The following is a 17,733-nucleotide window of genomic DNA, read 5'->3' as shown; positions in this document are numbered from 1 at the left end:
CTGATGTTTGTTTTTACATAAAAACATTGTGGGCTGTAACAGTATGTGAGAAAATGTAGCCAATTTCATTCAACAAGTTAAGACTACTTATGTTATGCAGACATTCAGAGTTCACCGCTGTCAGTTTTTCCTTCAGTATCCTCCAGGATTTCCTTTGCTTTCCTTTTTTTTCTGCCCGCATATGCAGTTTTATCACCACTGCCCTCGATGAGGTGATACTGTTTCAGACAGGGCTGAAAAAGAGCAGATGTGGGCACATGGAGGATAGGACTTATGATCCTTGGTTGGCAATCATACCCTAAATGTATGCATAGCCATATGAAAATGGTTACTGTAACTGTTGCAGTAGTTTTCATCATATGCCAAGTGGTCACATTTCACATTTCATGATTAGATGTCCCATTTATGTCTACATTACAGCAGAATCTATATACATACACTCAGACAGCTCAGTCTTTCTTCTAGACTCCAAGGTGATTGGTTACTCCTGGCAGTACAGATTTTAGCGTGACTAGGAAGCATTAAAAAATGCAGGAATTCAGCCCTTGATGCTCTCAAACCTGCCGCATCATCCTCTAACTAAAGAATGCTTTTGAAAAGAAAGAGAGAGGTGCATTAGTTGGCACTGTGAGAGGGGAACTAGAAAATATTTCATGATTTGGGATTTTATTCAAAGCCTTTTTGGAATACCTGATTTGCCCTTGGATGCCAGGGTAATTTCAAGGTAAGCCTTAAAGGAAAAGGTTTGTATCTTGTATCTGTGCCCTCGCCGAACTCATCAGCTTACACAACTGCAAGTTGTTCAAGCGCCTGTCTGTGCTCCTTTTTTTTTTAAAAAGAAAAACAACAAAATGTACAAAGCACTGAAGAGTTTCAGTTTTCTTTCCCAGACTTGAAAACCTTTCATTTGTCTTTGTTGTTTCTCGGAAACTGTTGGCATACAGTACATATAGTTGATGGCATTAATGATAACTTCTGATTATCATAAAATATTGTAAAGTTAATTGCACTTGCGAATTATAGTTTGTCAGTCTTCATTTAGTATGTGAAACTATTTAAAGTTTAAATTGAAATTAAATGTAAATACATATACATGTTCTCAATTCTAATAGGTCGTTCTAACCCAACGGTACACAGACATGTCAGAAAGAGTGACGAGTCATGTTAGAACAAAACCATCTGTCTGCATCTCAAAGGCACAGTAAATCTCTGCCTTGTCCATAATGTAAAGTCTGCTGCTATTGAGATATTGTTCCCACTTGTCTACTCATTGGAGACAGTTCAGGAGGATGACCCTTTGAGTCGTTGTTGTTATTTCTCATAAACAGATCAACCTTTGTATTGTTGAACATATTGTTACGGTTTTCTTTGTTGTTTTCTTTTTGTAGCATATTTTATAGTTGAAAAAAACTGACACAGCTTAGCCGGCTACCTGTGAACAATCTCTCCCTTGATGTGGTGACGGCTTCTGCTCTAAAGCGAGAAGGAAAATTAAATAAATACAAACCATTTTAAGAAAGTGCTTAAGATGCTCATTGAAATCCAGAGCAGAAGCAGTCTTTTTCTATCACATTATACATTCATGTTATTCATATCTGTCTCTAGCTCCACGGACAAATTATAAATTTTCTTCCTCGCTATGTTACAATTGTAAAGGAAGGACTTTAGTTTGACCATTTAGCAATCATGACTTAACAAAAATAACCCAACACCCTGCACTCAGTAGACAGCAACAAACCAACAATTATACTAACCGTGGTTTCCACAGCAACAACACCTTAATTGATTCACTCCCTAATTAACATGCTTTAAGGACAGCTGGGCCAAGCAACACTGTGTCAAACATCCACTCAGTGCCATAGTTATAAGCTTAATATCACGCTGGTGATGGCGAACATTATGCTGTTTAGCAGAGCATTTGGTTGTGAACTGCTGTAATGCACACTGAATCTATTTAGTTGCTTTACATGATAGAAAAATCATAATGGGTTTATCTTATTCAAGAACATTGCTTTCTCTTTTTTCCAGTTTGTCTCAGTTATCAGTCATTAGTCTATCAGCAAACTGTTATATGAATTAACTCATACTATAAAATTTGGAACTCTAACAACTGTCAAATATTGTTCACCTTGTTCCCCTCCTATTGTAATTTATTTCACACTTGTGAAAATTAAGACATCCAGTTTTACCAATGACTTTCACTTTTACCTGAAATGTACAAGATCTGGTTTATCAGCCTGTACTTAAGTGGTTATAGCTGCATCATCTCATTTTACTCTCTCGGGCCACAGTGAGAAGATGTACTTTCACATTGGTTGAATGTGAAACATGATGGAAGTAATGAGTATACCGATTATCATGTAAAAGTACCAGCTTGAGTCAAAACTATTCTAAATGTCTTTCTCTAGCCATCCCATTTGCAATCACTAATGTGATAGAAGAAGAAAAGGGAAAAAAGAATACTAATATGTCTGTTTGAATAACTCTGGTACCCAAACAAGCATTTATTTATGATCTTAAGTTAAATTCAGTTCCGTGTAGCTTCCTCGGTTTGTGCTTCAGTTTCTCTATTTGTCAGTTTGGGGCCTTGACTATCTTGACATCTAGTTTTTGTTTTAAGTAAACCTCTTATGAAACATCTTATTAATTGAAAATTAAACCTTTCTTTACCATTAGCAACTAAATTAGTTGCCATGAGCGCGATTAATCTGTTTCCTTGCTTTTTTTTCTGCTAGTTGAGGTTGTAAGATTATCCTTATGCATCATTTTTGGGACCATGGGACTTTTCTTATTGTGCTATCATCAAGTCAAAATATACATTTTAAGACACATACGTTTAACAGTTGAGATTCCTTTATGTTAGTCTGTAAGGGTCTGTGCGAATTTGCAGAATGTAAATTTCATGATAGTCTGTGCAGACACTTTTTTGGACCTACATGGTGAGCCCACTTAACATTGGTTTTTCTTTGTGTTACTTATATCCCATCATGAACTACAAGCTTTTCAGGAAACTTTTTTTTCCTGAATCCACACACTTGGAACATGTTGCAGACTGATAGCCACCCTTTGTAGAAGCACATTGAGCTTGTTAAAGTAACCAAGATAGCATGTTAACATTTACTGTAGTTTGAAACATCACGTGGGATGAGTGTGTTGTCACTGGACCACTAGCATATCTGATTCTTTGTCTTGTTTCTCTTTAGCTTTGCACTCTAATTCTTAGAAATAAACTTGTCTGGTTTTGTGAAATGTTTCTTTTGGGGCACTGAAGGCTTAGGAGAGAACTTATTCTTCTGCTGTCAGGTGTATGAGTGAGTCACTGGGGTGGTGTCAATAACAGAGACATCTGTAATCCCACAACACCTGAAGACATGTCGAGAGGTGAATGAGAGGAATGGGGCCAACTCCATGCCTCTCATTCACCTCTCAACATGTCTTCACTGGTTGTGCCTTCCCTTTAAGGTCAGTTAGTCCCAGGAATGATCTTGTAAACTTTGTAAAGCAGGTTTAACAGTGTATTCACACATGTGTGCAAATGCATCCATCTATAATTTCACATATTCCAAAGTTCTGATATCTATGCCCTTATTTTGAACCTAATGCTCAAAGTACAGTTTTCTTATTGTGTCATGAGAGTTTGTCAGACATGGTGTTATGGAGCAGAGACCACCCTGATGATGATGGACAGCATGAAGGGCCAACAAAGCCAATTAGTTGGCCACACAGCAAGAGGGAAGCATATGGTCCTGATGGGCCAGGCTGATAAAGTGTCATTGCAGCTGTATATAGACTAATACCTAATATAAATTAGAATAATTCACCAAAAGAATTAACAACTGCCACTGTATAATTGGTTTGTTTTCTGCCATTCTACATTTCATAACCTTTCTGCTCTCAGAAAGTGTCCTGAGATTTATACAGGAAGTAATGGGATCTTCCACTATGATCCAACAGTCCAACAGATGACAGATTTTTGAAGGATCTGCAGCTTGCAGTATCAAAAAGAAACTTATGTTAAAGTATATCATATTTTATCTATATTAAAAGTTGTTCACAGTGTTTCACATGCAGGATATTGGGATCTTATGCATTAACCATATTTCTGTGCATATGCAGGACACAGAGGAAATGTTTCCAGAATTGGCAGAAATGGAAGACTGGGAAGAGTTGGGCAGTGGGGAAAGGGAGGAGGGCAGCACCACAGAGTGTGATGATGAAGATGGTTGTCAAGCCTCAGGAGACGGTCAAGACAAACACTGTAAGTCACACCTTTCCATGCAAAAACACTCACTATACAAGCACAATTCCACACGAAGTCTGCGTGTTTATTTAGAATATCAATTGCGTTATATGACTAAGGAAGTATCTGCCTCTGGAGAGACAGTGTGCTTTCTTTTTTTCAGCTAAGTGACCCTGTTATTGTTTTCTAAGAACTGTCACAAACTCTCTCTTTTATTCATCTCCTACCTGGCAAAGGATATTCACCTCAAATCACATTTTCACACTCTGCTGAGGCTCCAGCAAAGGTGGTGGCATATAAGTACCTTATATACCAGATGCCAAATCAAAAAGATGGCTTGCTTACTTACGGACACACTCTATTGGACCTCGTGTTCATTTTAATGACTATTTTATCTCCTGCAGAGATTTTACATTAATAATAGTACCATAGTACACCATAGTACACCATGGTGTTTTGTTTTTCCCAAGCAATGTAGTGAAAAAAGAGGCTGGTGTAAAGCTTTGGGTTACAAGTATGGTGTGAGCTGATTTTTTTTAAAAAGCGCCTATCCAACTGCAACCAGTGTTAGTGTCAGCCTTGTTGTACTTTAAAACTGATATTTTTTTTCAATGCACCTGGTAAATAGACCATTTGGAGATACCATACAGTGAGAGCTAGAAGGAAGTGGACGGGCAATACAAAGAGGGAAAGTAATAAAATCCCAGCTGAGTAAGCTGAGCCTCTTCGGCTCAGACTGCCAGCGTTTCAGCTGCTGATTCAGCAGTCTCTTAATATGTAGCATGTACCATGTTTACTCTGTCCACCACAAATCCAGACAAGCACATGTCGTACATTTGGATGACTGCATGCACATTAAAATATATATTTTAATGACGAGCAATTAAGTACAACACAGACTGAAGTGTATTTATGATTGTGACTATAATTGTAAATTTACATACTGCTTGTTTCTTGTTTCTCTGTTTCCTTTCATTACATTTTCACTTACCCCTTAACACTATCACAACATGGCCACACTTTCTTTTAGACACCCAGCAGTTTTTTTGCATGGCCTTTTTCTTCTAGATTGCAGCAGTCAAAGCTTTGTCATTTTAACAGGTTGTTTAAATGACATTTAACTGCTGTTTATTGAAACAAACACAACCCATATTGTTCAGTTCAGTCCTGTAACCGCAAGGTCGACACTGCTAGCAATTTTTTCTCTACCTGTTTTTAAGACAAGAAAAAGTAATTCTATTTAACTGATGTCCTGAAGATTGCACTGAAGGCACAATCCTAAAGTTAGGGAATATTTCATCAGAACAGCGTAATACTGTTTGTACTTAGAAGAAAAGAAGAAAATAAAACAATACGGTACAGTTAAATATCACTGAAAAAGTCCAGTTACATGCAGTTCTGGAAAGGTCCTCTCAGCCCAGCTCCTTGTTACAGTGCGGATGTAAAAATCCAGTCTTGGTCAGAGTTCTACCACTACCACCAGTATTCCAGATAATCAATGCAAAATGCTGTCTGGGATTTCCTAAACTACCTCCAGTAATTTTTCAAAAAATGACCCATTGTTTACTGTCTTTTAGCTTTATAAGCGTGTTTTCCATCAAATCACACCTTTTGGCAAGGTAATGGTAACATTACACATTTGGCCCTTGTATTAGACAAATACAAGAAGACAGAATTAATTAATTAATTAATTAATTGTCAGACAGAATTTTTTGCTTCTCTGAAGTCTAATGCCAAGAGATAGCAAACATTATCAGAGACGCACATCACACCACACAAGGCTGAACTCATTTGTGAGTCTGCTCAACTGTTTGGCTGAAGCTGTCTGGTGTATATCAACTATGCTAGCGGGCATTCTTTCACATTCTTCTCTTTCAAATTCCCCTAAGTGTTCAGTTTTCTTTAACAGTTACGAAGTTACTTCTTCTTCTTCACTTCTTACTGTGATCTTTGAGAATTAACAAAGTGGGACTGGTAGATACTGCCCTTATGACTTTTCATATATTGACTAAACATTCATCCAAACATCAACTTTGGCAACCATTAAAGTAATTTCCCAGCTGGGCCAAGATAAAGGACATCGTAAGCATAGATTATTTTATTTCCATCTGTTTTTGCAGTTGTTTGCCACTGTATAACAGTGCCAGAGCTCCCAAGGTCCATGTTAAAAGGGGGCATGACCGCCTACTGTTCTGCTAAGAGAGACTTCATTACGAAGCAAATGAACAGTGCTAATCTGTGGAGAACAGATTCTCAGTCTGTGCCATCGCACAGATGGCATGAAACTGCTGCAAGTCTTACTGAGGTGATACAATTCCTGCATACTGAAAATGCAGTTTGTTTAAGATTGCTAATACAGATGTTTCTATGATTTATGACTGTGAAAAACTAAAGGACTGTACTAGGCAGCTTTTTAAATAACTGAGCTATAAACTGGTAGTGCAATGTTTCTACTTTACACTGTCTGGCTAAAAAGAAGGCATTACAAATAGTCAAGGCAAGATTTGGTAAAGATAATTTCTTATCAGACATACCATTGTGCTCCAAAAGAAAGTGCAGTGTGATTGCATGATGTAATGCCTGGTTTGATCTTGGCTCAGATCCTGCTCCTCTCGCCTGGAGAAATTCACACAAGTGTACTTTGTGCACCAGATAAGGAAGGCCTGGTCATGTTTGAACTGCCATAACCACAGCCACGAACAGGGGAATAAATCTGTGATTCTTTAATGAACCATATTATCCATCGCCCCTGCAGCTATGAGAGCCTTTTCTGTGGTACATTTTGTGGCGTGACTGTGGCTTATTAACTGTATTACCCGAAACACTTGCACTGCTTCTTCCAAAGGAGCTATTCATTTGTAGATAGCTCATTAACGTATTAATCTCTAAAATGCCCACAATGGCACATTAAACCACTATCTCTCCATTAGGAAAATAGACGAGACACCAAATTTCTGTACATCAGAAGATGGAACAGTGCTTTATTTGTCTGTCCACTAGCATAGTCTGAGTCTGGTAGATTAGGCAGTCGTCTCTTGCTTTCTGTGAAGATCCGCACAGAAACAGAGAAAAAGAGAGAAAAGATAGAGTAGAGAAATTTCAAGTTTAAAAGAATGGGATTTTAGTTTATAATGAAGTCTTAAGTTTAGGATTGAACTTGGGGAAGAAAAAAAAACAGAAAAAAAAAAAACTCCATCCCACTGGTAAATCTGTTGTATTTGACTTCAAATAGAAAAGTTATTATAGCGTTAAAGCTGTTGTTGAGGCAGTCTACCAGGTACTGTGTGAAAAGTCACGAAAACAAAAAGGAGATGAAGGCAGGTTATCCATCTCGGAGGAGTACGAGTAATCGCATGGATAAACATTTCCTGTGATTGAGCCGGAGGGATGTGCAGTGACAAAGTGTGAATCGTACAGCCATGAAAGTAAAATTCTCTTTTGGTTACAAACACCATCTGTCAGGAATGCTGGTGAGCTCATCAAGAAAACAAAAACACCCCCTGGCATTTTTTTCACAAACTTTACAGTTCAGTGGGTAAATGTGTCTAACATGAAGCCATAGGCAGTGATTGTTTCTCTTTGCCGTCCTGTCAAAGAATGTAATTATCAAAATCTGACTAGATTGAAAGTTATAGGAGTCGATTATTGTGCATCTGGTCTATCCTTGCATACCCTTTTTTGAGATGTGAGTGTGTGCATGAGTGTGAATATGACCCTTAGGGATGTAGACTCTGATAATTAACTTAAATTAGCAGCAGCTAGTTTGGTGGCTTTTTTACTTAAGAAAATAGAGTGCTGCATAGTTAAAAAGGTGTGGCTGTATGGTACAAGAAGGCCTCCATCAACAGGTTTTGAATTTACCTCTAGGGGCAAAATCTGCACTCATGTCTATCAATGCTCGATATTTCACTTTCTCACTTTGCTCACATACTCAGACTCACAGGCAAACACACACTGAATCTGACCTTGGTGAAAGTGTTCAACTTAGACACATAGTATCAGCACACTAAGGTAATGGGTTTGTTGTTGGTGGTGTATTTTTACCTGAATGTCAAAGCCATAGAAAGAACTTTCCTCCAAAGCCTATAAGGCCAAAAAGGTGTGTAGCAGCTGTTCATTCTGGCAAGGGAGCTACATTTCTGAAATGAATAGCTGGGCAGGATACAGCCAACCTGCACTAGTGTTAGTAAGATTACACTGGATCGACCACAGTCCCGCTACAGCCTGCTGTTGTCCAGGACCCAGCACGCACTTTGCCTTTCTTGTTCAAAAATACAACGAAAGATGGCGAAAAGGCTGGGGATTAAGGGTGGATTGTTGCAAGTTGGATGATTCAGGGTCATAGCCAAATGTGAAGGTGAGCGGAAAGAAGAAAAGCCTGAAACTAAACGCACTTGAGTGTAAAAGGCATAAGGCTGTCCGTTTTTACGTTGTAGCACAGGTAACGGAGAAATAAAAAGATTCAAAGGTGCTTTCAAGTCGAAATCAACATAGAGACCTATGATTCAATCTACCGTGAGAGTAAAGGGTTAGAAGGGTGGACTGGGGATTTGGTGGTTGTATGCACTGGCAAGCTAGATAGAGCCAGTCCAACCCTAGATCTTCTCTTTCTAGGTCCTGGGCTGAATGAGGTCACTTAGGACTGCCGTGCATAGATAGCTGGCTGGCCTGCAGATGTAGTGGCTGTGTCCCGGTGCGGATATTACCAGTATGACTGCCATTTCCCTCAGCCTTTCATCTGGAGCTCAAGGGGCTGAGAGAGAATTCCGCAGGGCAGAGTAGGGTTGTTGAAGAAGGAACGAGAGGATTAGCAGAATCGTCTGGTTTGCGGATAGATGTAGGAGGAGTGAGTCAAATGTTTTTGGTCAGATATGCAGGGCCATCCATTTGTTGTGTGCGAGACTGTGGATAATGTTGCAAAGTTGTCTAAATACTTGTTTTGCCAATAATTTAGAGAAATGTCAACATAGTTTCTGTTTAATTAATGACATATGAAATACATCCTTCCTGATCACTTAAACTACAAAGCAAACTTTTTGTCCTTAAGTTTTATTACAGTTGTCACAACTGTCTTCTATTTCCTGCTGTCTCTATTCATCCCTTTTATACCATATTTCACCTTGCCTTTAAGTGGGCTCCTTTTTCTCACTTGCATGACATATTCTACCCTGTGGTTTTATAGCACTTTGAAAGCATATTAGCTTGAAAGGCTCCCTAGGCGCATGGTCATCAGAGGAGAATGGTTCTCATTAGCCAGCATCATCATTTCCTTTCTTAGCAGTATCTGTAAGGCCTTTATGATTGAGCTTTTGCAGCACACCTTTGGGAGCCTGGTCGGGAAACACCAAGAATCTCTGGTGTGGCAACAGGTAATAAACCAAAGGAAATGGTGGGAGTGAGTATGTACAGAAATTAGTGAAAATTAAACCTAGAATTCAGATCAGCAGAGGAACACAGGGTGCTAGTGATCTAGTGCTTTGATACCACAGCCACATAAAAGCTTTAACAGTACCACAGAAGGAACTCTTATTCTTACAAGACATTCTTACATACACATGTTTCCAAGCAGTACATGGACTTTAAAAGATGGTTCAGACTCATAAAGTGTTCTTTACTGAAAGCGGTGCAGTGGCTAGAACTTCATGTTTAATGTGTGAATAAAAACCTGGTACACCACCCTTCCCCCTGAGCCCCAATCTGCTTTAGATTATACTTTTAGGTTGCTGTTGAGACAATATTTGGTAAACCTCAATGAACTTATGGAAATGGGTTGTCGGTGGCCAGCGTTGCTGGTGTGAGTGACCCTCTTGACTGTCTTTCCTTGACCAGAGCTTATTGTTGGCTACTAACACAGAAAATGGCATTCCTGCTGTAACACAGCACTGAGCAAACAAAGTCAGACATTCCACTGATATTGAAAAATGCAGTAGAAGGATAAGCAGGGATGAGTGTGATCCTCCTCTGTCTCATCTCAGCCTAGTATACAGGGGGAAATACAACGTAGGTGAGGGGAGAAAGACGGAAAAACATCGGCTGGGATTTTCCCACTGATGACGTGGGAAGGTAATCCTTTGTAATACGTATAAAATGCAAAGTTTTGTTTTAAATGACAATCACAGTATGTTGTTTTTGTTTGTTTGTTTTTAGATGGCAAAAAGCATGTTAGCATGGCATGAGTGGTAATGAAATCTGGTAGCAAACAGTCTATTTACTACCTGGAGTGCAAAGTCTGTGTGCAGGCTTTACAGGTAAGCATCAAAGAGACACACGTTGGAAGACAAGTCACTTCATTAGAGCCCAATCCCATTGATCTGTGGTGAGAGCAACAAAGTCCTTCTCCCTTATCCATAAGTAATGTGGCAATTAGAAGTGAACCTGGTGCAGATTGTCAGGCCAGAGGGCTGAGAGAGGGCTGACCTCTGACTGACTGAACTGATTGCAGATTAAAAGGACCAGTGTACTCAGTGCACAGTTCTAAGTGATTTAATTCTAAAACTGCAGTCAGTTACGCAACCAAGAGTTTACATCAAAGTATTTGATTCGCCCACACAAAATCAAACATTTATAACATCACAGTGCAATGTGTTTTTTTTCCCCTCTTACCCACTCAGATATGTGAAAACACTTTGAAGTTGAGAAGGCAAGTATCACTTAAATCACTTTAATTCAGAGGGGGCCCGTCACATGGAGCAACACAAGGCTGCATTCCATTCTGTGCACTTAACTTTTATGTGTGCACCGCTACTTGGTGTCACTAAGCAGATAGTGTCAGTGACAGTTTACACACACTAAAGCAGGCACTGAAGTGCTGAATAAATTAGTCTTGATAATTTCAGAAAGATTGTGGATTACAGCAAATACAATATGAAACATATTTTACAGCCAACATTTTTGATATTGACTAAATAATATAAATAATGATTTCAGTCTATTTATTTGGTTATGGAGAGATTGTTATGTGTAATGCATGCATCTAGGCAGCAAGGCAAAGCAGAATGCTTAAATGAAACAAAGTCCTGTTTAATTGCAATAGTAACATCACAAATGTGAAAGCATTAATCTTAAAGGTTTGGTTTATAGTAGAGATGGACCGATCCGATATTACGTATCGGTATCGGTCCGATACTGACCCAAATTACTGGATCGGATATCGGCGAGAAATAAAAAATGTAATCCGATCCATTAAATATCAAAAAAGCACCTCACAAAACTTGCTACATGGCGTAACTCAGCTCATAACCTAGCACGTCGCAGCAGTATGCATCACGTGATAGAGCAGCTGTGTGTATTTGTAGCTTCACTACCAAACCAGCATTTCATCTCCGAGGAAGTTATCCCAGAGATGTTTGTAAAGCATTTTAGCGTTAAGCTTAACAACCGATATATGGAGGGACTGCCTCTCTCTCTCTCTCTCTCTCCTGCTGCTACTTCAATCGTGAAACTGATCAATGATCAGCTGATCGGCTTTTCTGTCGCGAGTCCGTCTCTCTTCTTAGTTTTTGGCCCACTTTGCACCAGAAAGAGGAAACCAGCGGTTGAACAACAGCAGCACTATTAAGCTTGATAAGCTGTTGTTAGAATTTATTTAATATTACTTTCTACACCAGGATCTTTTTCTACGTAGCTGGTAACTGTGCAGGGGCGGATCTAGCAAAGTTTAGCCAGGGGGGCCGATAGGGCATGAACAGGGAAAAGGGGGCACAAAGACATACTTTTCTTTCTTATTCTCATTTAAAATGTCTAGCTTTTAATAAATAATTATCTGAATCTTACACCCAAAGTTTTAATCTGATGTAAAATATATAGAAGTCCATTACGGTATATAGTAACTGTTAAGTCTAATATACCCTAGTAAGCTATACTACTTTTTCCTTTGGGAAGATACCATCTGTGCAGTCTGCAATTCTGTAGAAGAAAGATGTTGAATCTATTTAATTATTCTTGAAAAATAATTTATTTCTGTGCATTTTTCCCCCTGCATCAAATTAAATTTGATTACATCGATTAAGCATCATGAGGTGGAGGGTGGGGGGTGGTTCCCTATTTTTTTTTGCTGGGAGTTTGCAACCCTATTAGTTAGGTTGCTTAATATTTCTGCTAAGTACTCTTTAAAATACCAGAATAGGGAGGATGGAGTAGGTTTAAGTTTATTAGATTGATTGGTTTTGCTGAACTATGAAATATTTTGGGCGCAGTGTATTTTTTACATACAGGTATAACAGAATAGCTTTAGTGTTGTTGTTTATTTAAACTTGAGTATAAACTTATACAAAATGCAGCAAGATATTAAAAAAACGTTTTATTGATTAAAAAATACACTATATCGGATTCATATCGGTATCGGCAGATATCCAAATTTATGATATCGGTATCGGTATCGGACATAAAAAAGTGGTATCGTGCCATCTCTAGTTTATAGTGTTATGAGACTTTTATAAAGAAAATAAAAGACCCATCTCCTTGGCAACAAGACCATCTCCCAGCTTTAAAAGCCAATAAGAATTTTCCCTTGTTGCGTCTGTCTTCCTGTGTCAGCGCTAAGGGGAGAATTACAGCATGCACCTAACACTGATGCTAACTGATCCAAAATGCTAACTTAAAATTCACTTTCTGTTCAAATGTATCCAATATTAAATATGTTTTCTGGGCTTGGTCTGCTATCGGACAGCTATTTTTGACAAGGAGCCGAGGCCGCGCTCTTTATTAGTTACATGACGGAAAAACAAGCAACAAAATAATGTAATTTGACCTTTCAGAGCACATACCTGCACTTTACCACTGCATCGATTGGTTAGTTTGTTTGTGAGTATAACCATAAACTAAAACCTGCTAAAAGCTAGAGCGCACAGCAACACTGTGTTCTTTTAGGTTAAGCTAGTGTTTTTCCTGTCCAGTTATTGTGTACTATGCAAGAAAAAAATAATGGCTCCAGTAAAATATTAAAAAGTACTGTGTGATAGCAAGTAAAGTGATAAAAAAAAACAACTAAATACAGTCTACAAATAACCAAATAACTCTCCCATGTTCTCCCATCACCTAAACAACAAAAACAAAGCAAAAAAGTGAGACTCTTCAGATCAAAATGTCCCCTCCAGAATAGGAAAGTCTGGTTGTAGCCTAGTGCGGCTAATGTGGCCAAAGTAAGTGTTAGCAGGGGGACAACTATGACTTGTGGAAACTTTAAAACAGCCCATAATGGGTCTCAAAACCTAGGGCATTCCGGGTGGTGTGGTATTTTGGGCTGAAACTTGAAATATACATCGTTGGGGACATGTAAGACTTGTTAATATCACTCAAAAAGTTTTGGATAATTCAACCTTTAAGGCTTCTGTACCAGTAAGTTAAGTCCATGGGGAGAAGTGTGAGGTTAGTAGGTACATGTGAGGGCATTGTTTCCCTGAGTTGTGCCTCATGTTCATTTCATTTTGATGGTTTAAAAAACAAACTAACTAACTAAAAAGAACCCCAAAAACTATCAACATGTGTTTTTTGTCTGTGCGTGTGTGTGTGGCCGTACGTGCGTGTGCATATGCAATTGAAAAAGAGAGAGCAAAAGGATATAAATGGCAGTTTATTTCTGCATCCTTCATGCTTGTCTCGCTACAAGGACAACGTGACACCTGGCAATGTGATGAGGCAGCTGGTGTTTGAGTGCACACAGGTGTGGTGTGTGTTCTGAGTACCCTGGTGTGTGTAGCGATGGGTGTGTGTATTTGTTTGTGAGATTGAGGAGTTGTCTTGGGCATTAAACTTCCCTTATCTTCCACTCCATCTTGAGAATCTGTCACATTGACTGCTGGAGGTCACTGTCCTCCCAGGGCCCCATTTGCCAATTTGTTTCTGTGTATATGTGTTTGTGTGTGTATGTAAAGGGTGTAAATTTTAATCTTGCCAAGGAGCTTAATAGTCTAGTACAGCCAAGAATCACACTGGACAGATTCCACTCCACTGATCCCTGTGCTAGTTGCCAGGCTGCTGTGCCTGTTGCTAGGTTAGCTTTAGGCTAAGACACGTACCCCACTGGTGCCCCAGTATTTTGGCCCTTTTAGCCCCCTGAGTGGCCTGCCAGAGACCTTGTACCAGTCCTGTTGTACAGGTTGCCTGTGAACCAGGGAGGCAGTTCTCAGAGATGTGCATGAATTCACTGTGTTTCTCAGAAAACAGAATAGGGAGATTAGTTTGAATGAGTGAGGAGCCCCTGCCTGACATGCCACCACATAAAGAGTGATTTGCAGACAACAACAGCACAGAGATGGATGGCCAGTAATGAACTGTGTGAATTCATCCTCCCCTCCTTTTTACTCTCTACCCTTACCTTTCATTGTAAGACAATGTGTGTGTGAAAAGAGATAAGAAAGACTTGTTTAAATTCTTGGAACGGTTAATGTGAGACAAGGAAAATGAGGCCTTAAGAAATTTAACATTTCCCTGTTCTAACAAACAGCGTTGGGATAGCCAGGATTTGTAGCTGGTAACAGCAGCATGGCTGTTTTTTTGTGTGTAAAGTTGTGATTGGAAGACAGTGATATGGCTAGTTATTAATGTTGTTTTTCCCCAACCATGAAAACAACAACAACTTTGACTGCAAGTGTAACAGCCATGGAATACATTCAGTGAAGCTGCATCTACAACAATGTAGCGTGCAACCTTAAGAGGTCACTTAAATGGTGTGTGGTCTGGATTTTGTATATTTGAACAAGAAAACATTTGATCTTCTTAAAGTTAGTGCTTCAAGATTAAGGTGGTATAATTAAACAATACCACAATGGAAATTAGCTGTGACTTTTTTTCTGAACATTTTGAGTGTGGTTATATGCTACATTCCTTCAGTTGCCAGATGTTTAAGTGCAGTCCTGTGTGTGTATCCATCTTTTTTTAAAGGGGTAAAATGGGATTCAACTAGGTCATTCCCTCCATTTCTTCTTTTTTAAGCTATACCTACAGTTGCAGTCAGAAATTTACTTACGCTCATCTTGGGCATGAATGTTATGGTAATTTTAGGCCTTTAATGATTTCTTTGAACTTTTCTTCTTCAAGGGTGGAATAATTGTTTAGTATAAATCTTTAATGACTTTCAAAAACAAGAACTGGATGCACAAGTTTGCATGCATTTTAGCTTTTTTTCCTAATCCACACAGGTTCAAAATTATATATGCGGGCACAAATATCTACAAACATTTACTTAAATCTTTTTATAAGTGGTACTGAAGGTTCTGCAATGTCCTAACATGACAAGGCCAGAGCCTGTTAACTGATCGTGATTGACCACAACTGGTAGTTTCTCTTTGCTAGTGTAACGCAATCTGTACTTACGCCAAACCTTTAATGCGTGGAAATCAGGACTGTTGACCTTGGGCAGTTCACTAGGTGTCGGTGTCATCAATTCCACCCCGATGTCTAAGCCCAGAATCACAGTTTCTCTAGAAATAGGTTACAAGAATTCAAATGTGTCCCAAATATCTGTATCCCATCAGAGGCTAGTTTCGTAAAGGAGATTGGTAGTAGCTGCTCCACCACAGGAACAATAAGGTTTCCAGCACACAATGGACACCACACTTACTTAACATAAACACATTTATTAGGCACAATTTTAAATAATAACCCCTTGTTTTGTAGTGTCTTTCCACTCAGTGTCCCAAGAAAAATAAAATAAATAAACTCAAATATGTATCCCTTCAAGGTCCTTTGGCCAAAAGAAAATCACCTGAGCTCAGGAAAAAAATAAAGTGCATCGTTGGGCCCTTTGAATTGTTCCTACCGCTCTGTTGGAACGGTGTAGCATCCAATAATAACATCCAGCAAGCAGAAGCATCCACCCGCAGCAACGACCATCTACTAGCCAGGACGGTTCAGCAGAGTCATCAGATGAGGACTTCCACAAGGCAGTTCATCCAGTAGGATCCAGGGCACCAAAAGGGCAAACAAACAAGCCTACACACAAGTGTGCAGAAGAATTAACTAAAATGTTCATAAGTCTCAATACCACTGTCTCAGTGTCCATGTCACTAACGGCTTATTTAACAGTCTTACCATTATAATAATACAGGTTTGTCAAAATAAAAATATAACAGAACATAAATGCTGTTAACAATGCTTATTAATGCTGTTCTCTTAGGCATAACATAATAACACTGTAACTGACCTCGTGTCGGCCGCCATTTTAGGACATTAGCCAGGCTCACTTAACGGCTAGCTTGCTAACAGTCAGCCAATAACACACATTATACAATATTTAGCCTCTTTCTTAACAAACATGACAGTGGTAGATTTGATACTTCGCTGCAGCATAATAAGGCACAAAACATTTCATGCGAACATGCGCTGCAAGCTAACTCACCAGAGGGGTTCATGTAATGGCGAATGGCTGTCGGATTCAGCTCAGCTTCACGTTCATAACCGCTACAAGACTCCTTTTTCTAACAACATATTAAATCATTAGCTTCACATATAAAGGTTTTTAAAACTATTTACAGCAACTCAAATGTCTACTGTACCCGAATTTCCAGCTCACAGAGGGCACGAGAGCAGCATGCGCCTCATCGGACGAACGGAAGGAAAAAAACTCTGTAGCTGGACTAGAGAGTGGCTATGCGCACGGCACAGTGGTGCGTTCAGTGACTACAAATAATCAGAAATCCCATACTCAAACAATGATCTGGGTTACACTCTCCCCCTCTAAAGTGCATGAGTCTCTGCATGCACACTTGACTTAACAGGTGTGTGAAGGAAAGTGCTCTGAGAGAATACAATTGCGAAACTCTGACAAAAAGGAACTGAGAGCTAAAATTAAAGGCTCACCTAACTCGTCATAAGTTAGTTTACGAGGTTGGCGTCTCTCTCTCCCAGAACGCCGCAACTCTACTGTCTCTGGCTCTGAACTCTGCTCAGCAGTGTCACTGCTTTCTTGATTCATTTCAACAGGTTCTGTCTGTTCAGGAATGTCAATAACAACCCAACCTGGACCTTCACCAGATGGAATGGGAGATGTGGTCACCTCATTGCTTTCTGAGTGTAACAAAGGTCCAGGTTCAGAAACATGACTGGGTGTTTCTTGTGCGTGTGACTCATCTTGTGGCTCTGCACGGGGCAAGCTAGAATACACATCCCCAGTGGACAGCTGAAGTGTGATAACCTGCCTTTCAGTCTGGATAAAAGGACCTCTGGTTATTATTTCTGGAACCACAAAAGCTGGATACACTTCGTCCTCATCACTGTATACCTCATCTTCCTGACCATCAGGGTTATCAGAAGATTGTACTTCCCTTTCGGCTTTGTTTCTTGGTTTCTTCCCTTTAGAGGGCCCATGAGATCTGCTCCCTGCTATTTCTTCCACAGGTAAGAACCCACACGGTAGAAGGAGATCCCTGTGTAAGGTGCGTTTTGGTCCATTCCCCAACTCGGGTTCCACAACATAGACAGGGCCATCATTGATTCGTTTAACCACAACATGTACTTTCTGTTCCCACCTGTCTGAGATTTTGTGTTTACCTCTG

The 17,733-nt window shown here is 39.5% G+C and overlaps 1 protein-coding gene across 2 annotated transcripts in view; it reads left to right on the top strand.

Moving 5' to 3' along the window:
- Window positions 1-17,733, top strand: part of gpc5c (glypican 5c) — a 114,023-nt gene that overhangs the window by 77,143 nt on the left and 19,147 nt on the right. For both annotated transcript variants that reach the window (XM_084911646.1, XM_084911645.1), the window contains one exon: window positions 4,117-4,258. In XM_084911646.1, coding sequence (XP_084767772.1) covers window positions 4,117-4,258 — 142 coding nt within the window. The remainder of the gene's footprint in view (window positions 1-4,116; window positions 4,259-17,733) is intronic.

Source organism: Perissodus microlepis, chromosome 18, assembly GCF_051167445.1.
Source record: "Perissodus microlepis isolate ML-2025 ecotype Zambia chromosome 18, ASM5116744v1, whole genome shotgun sequence".
NCBI classification, from domain to species: domain Eukaryota; kingdom Metazoa; phylum Chordata; class Actinopteri; order Cichliformes; family Cichlidae; genus Perissodus; species Perissodus microlepis.
Note: the sequence above shows the minus strand (reverse complement) of the source record. Positions and strands in the feature narration are given on the sequence as shown.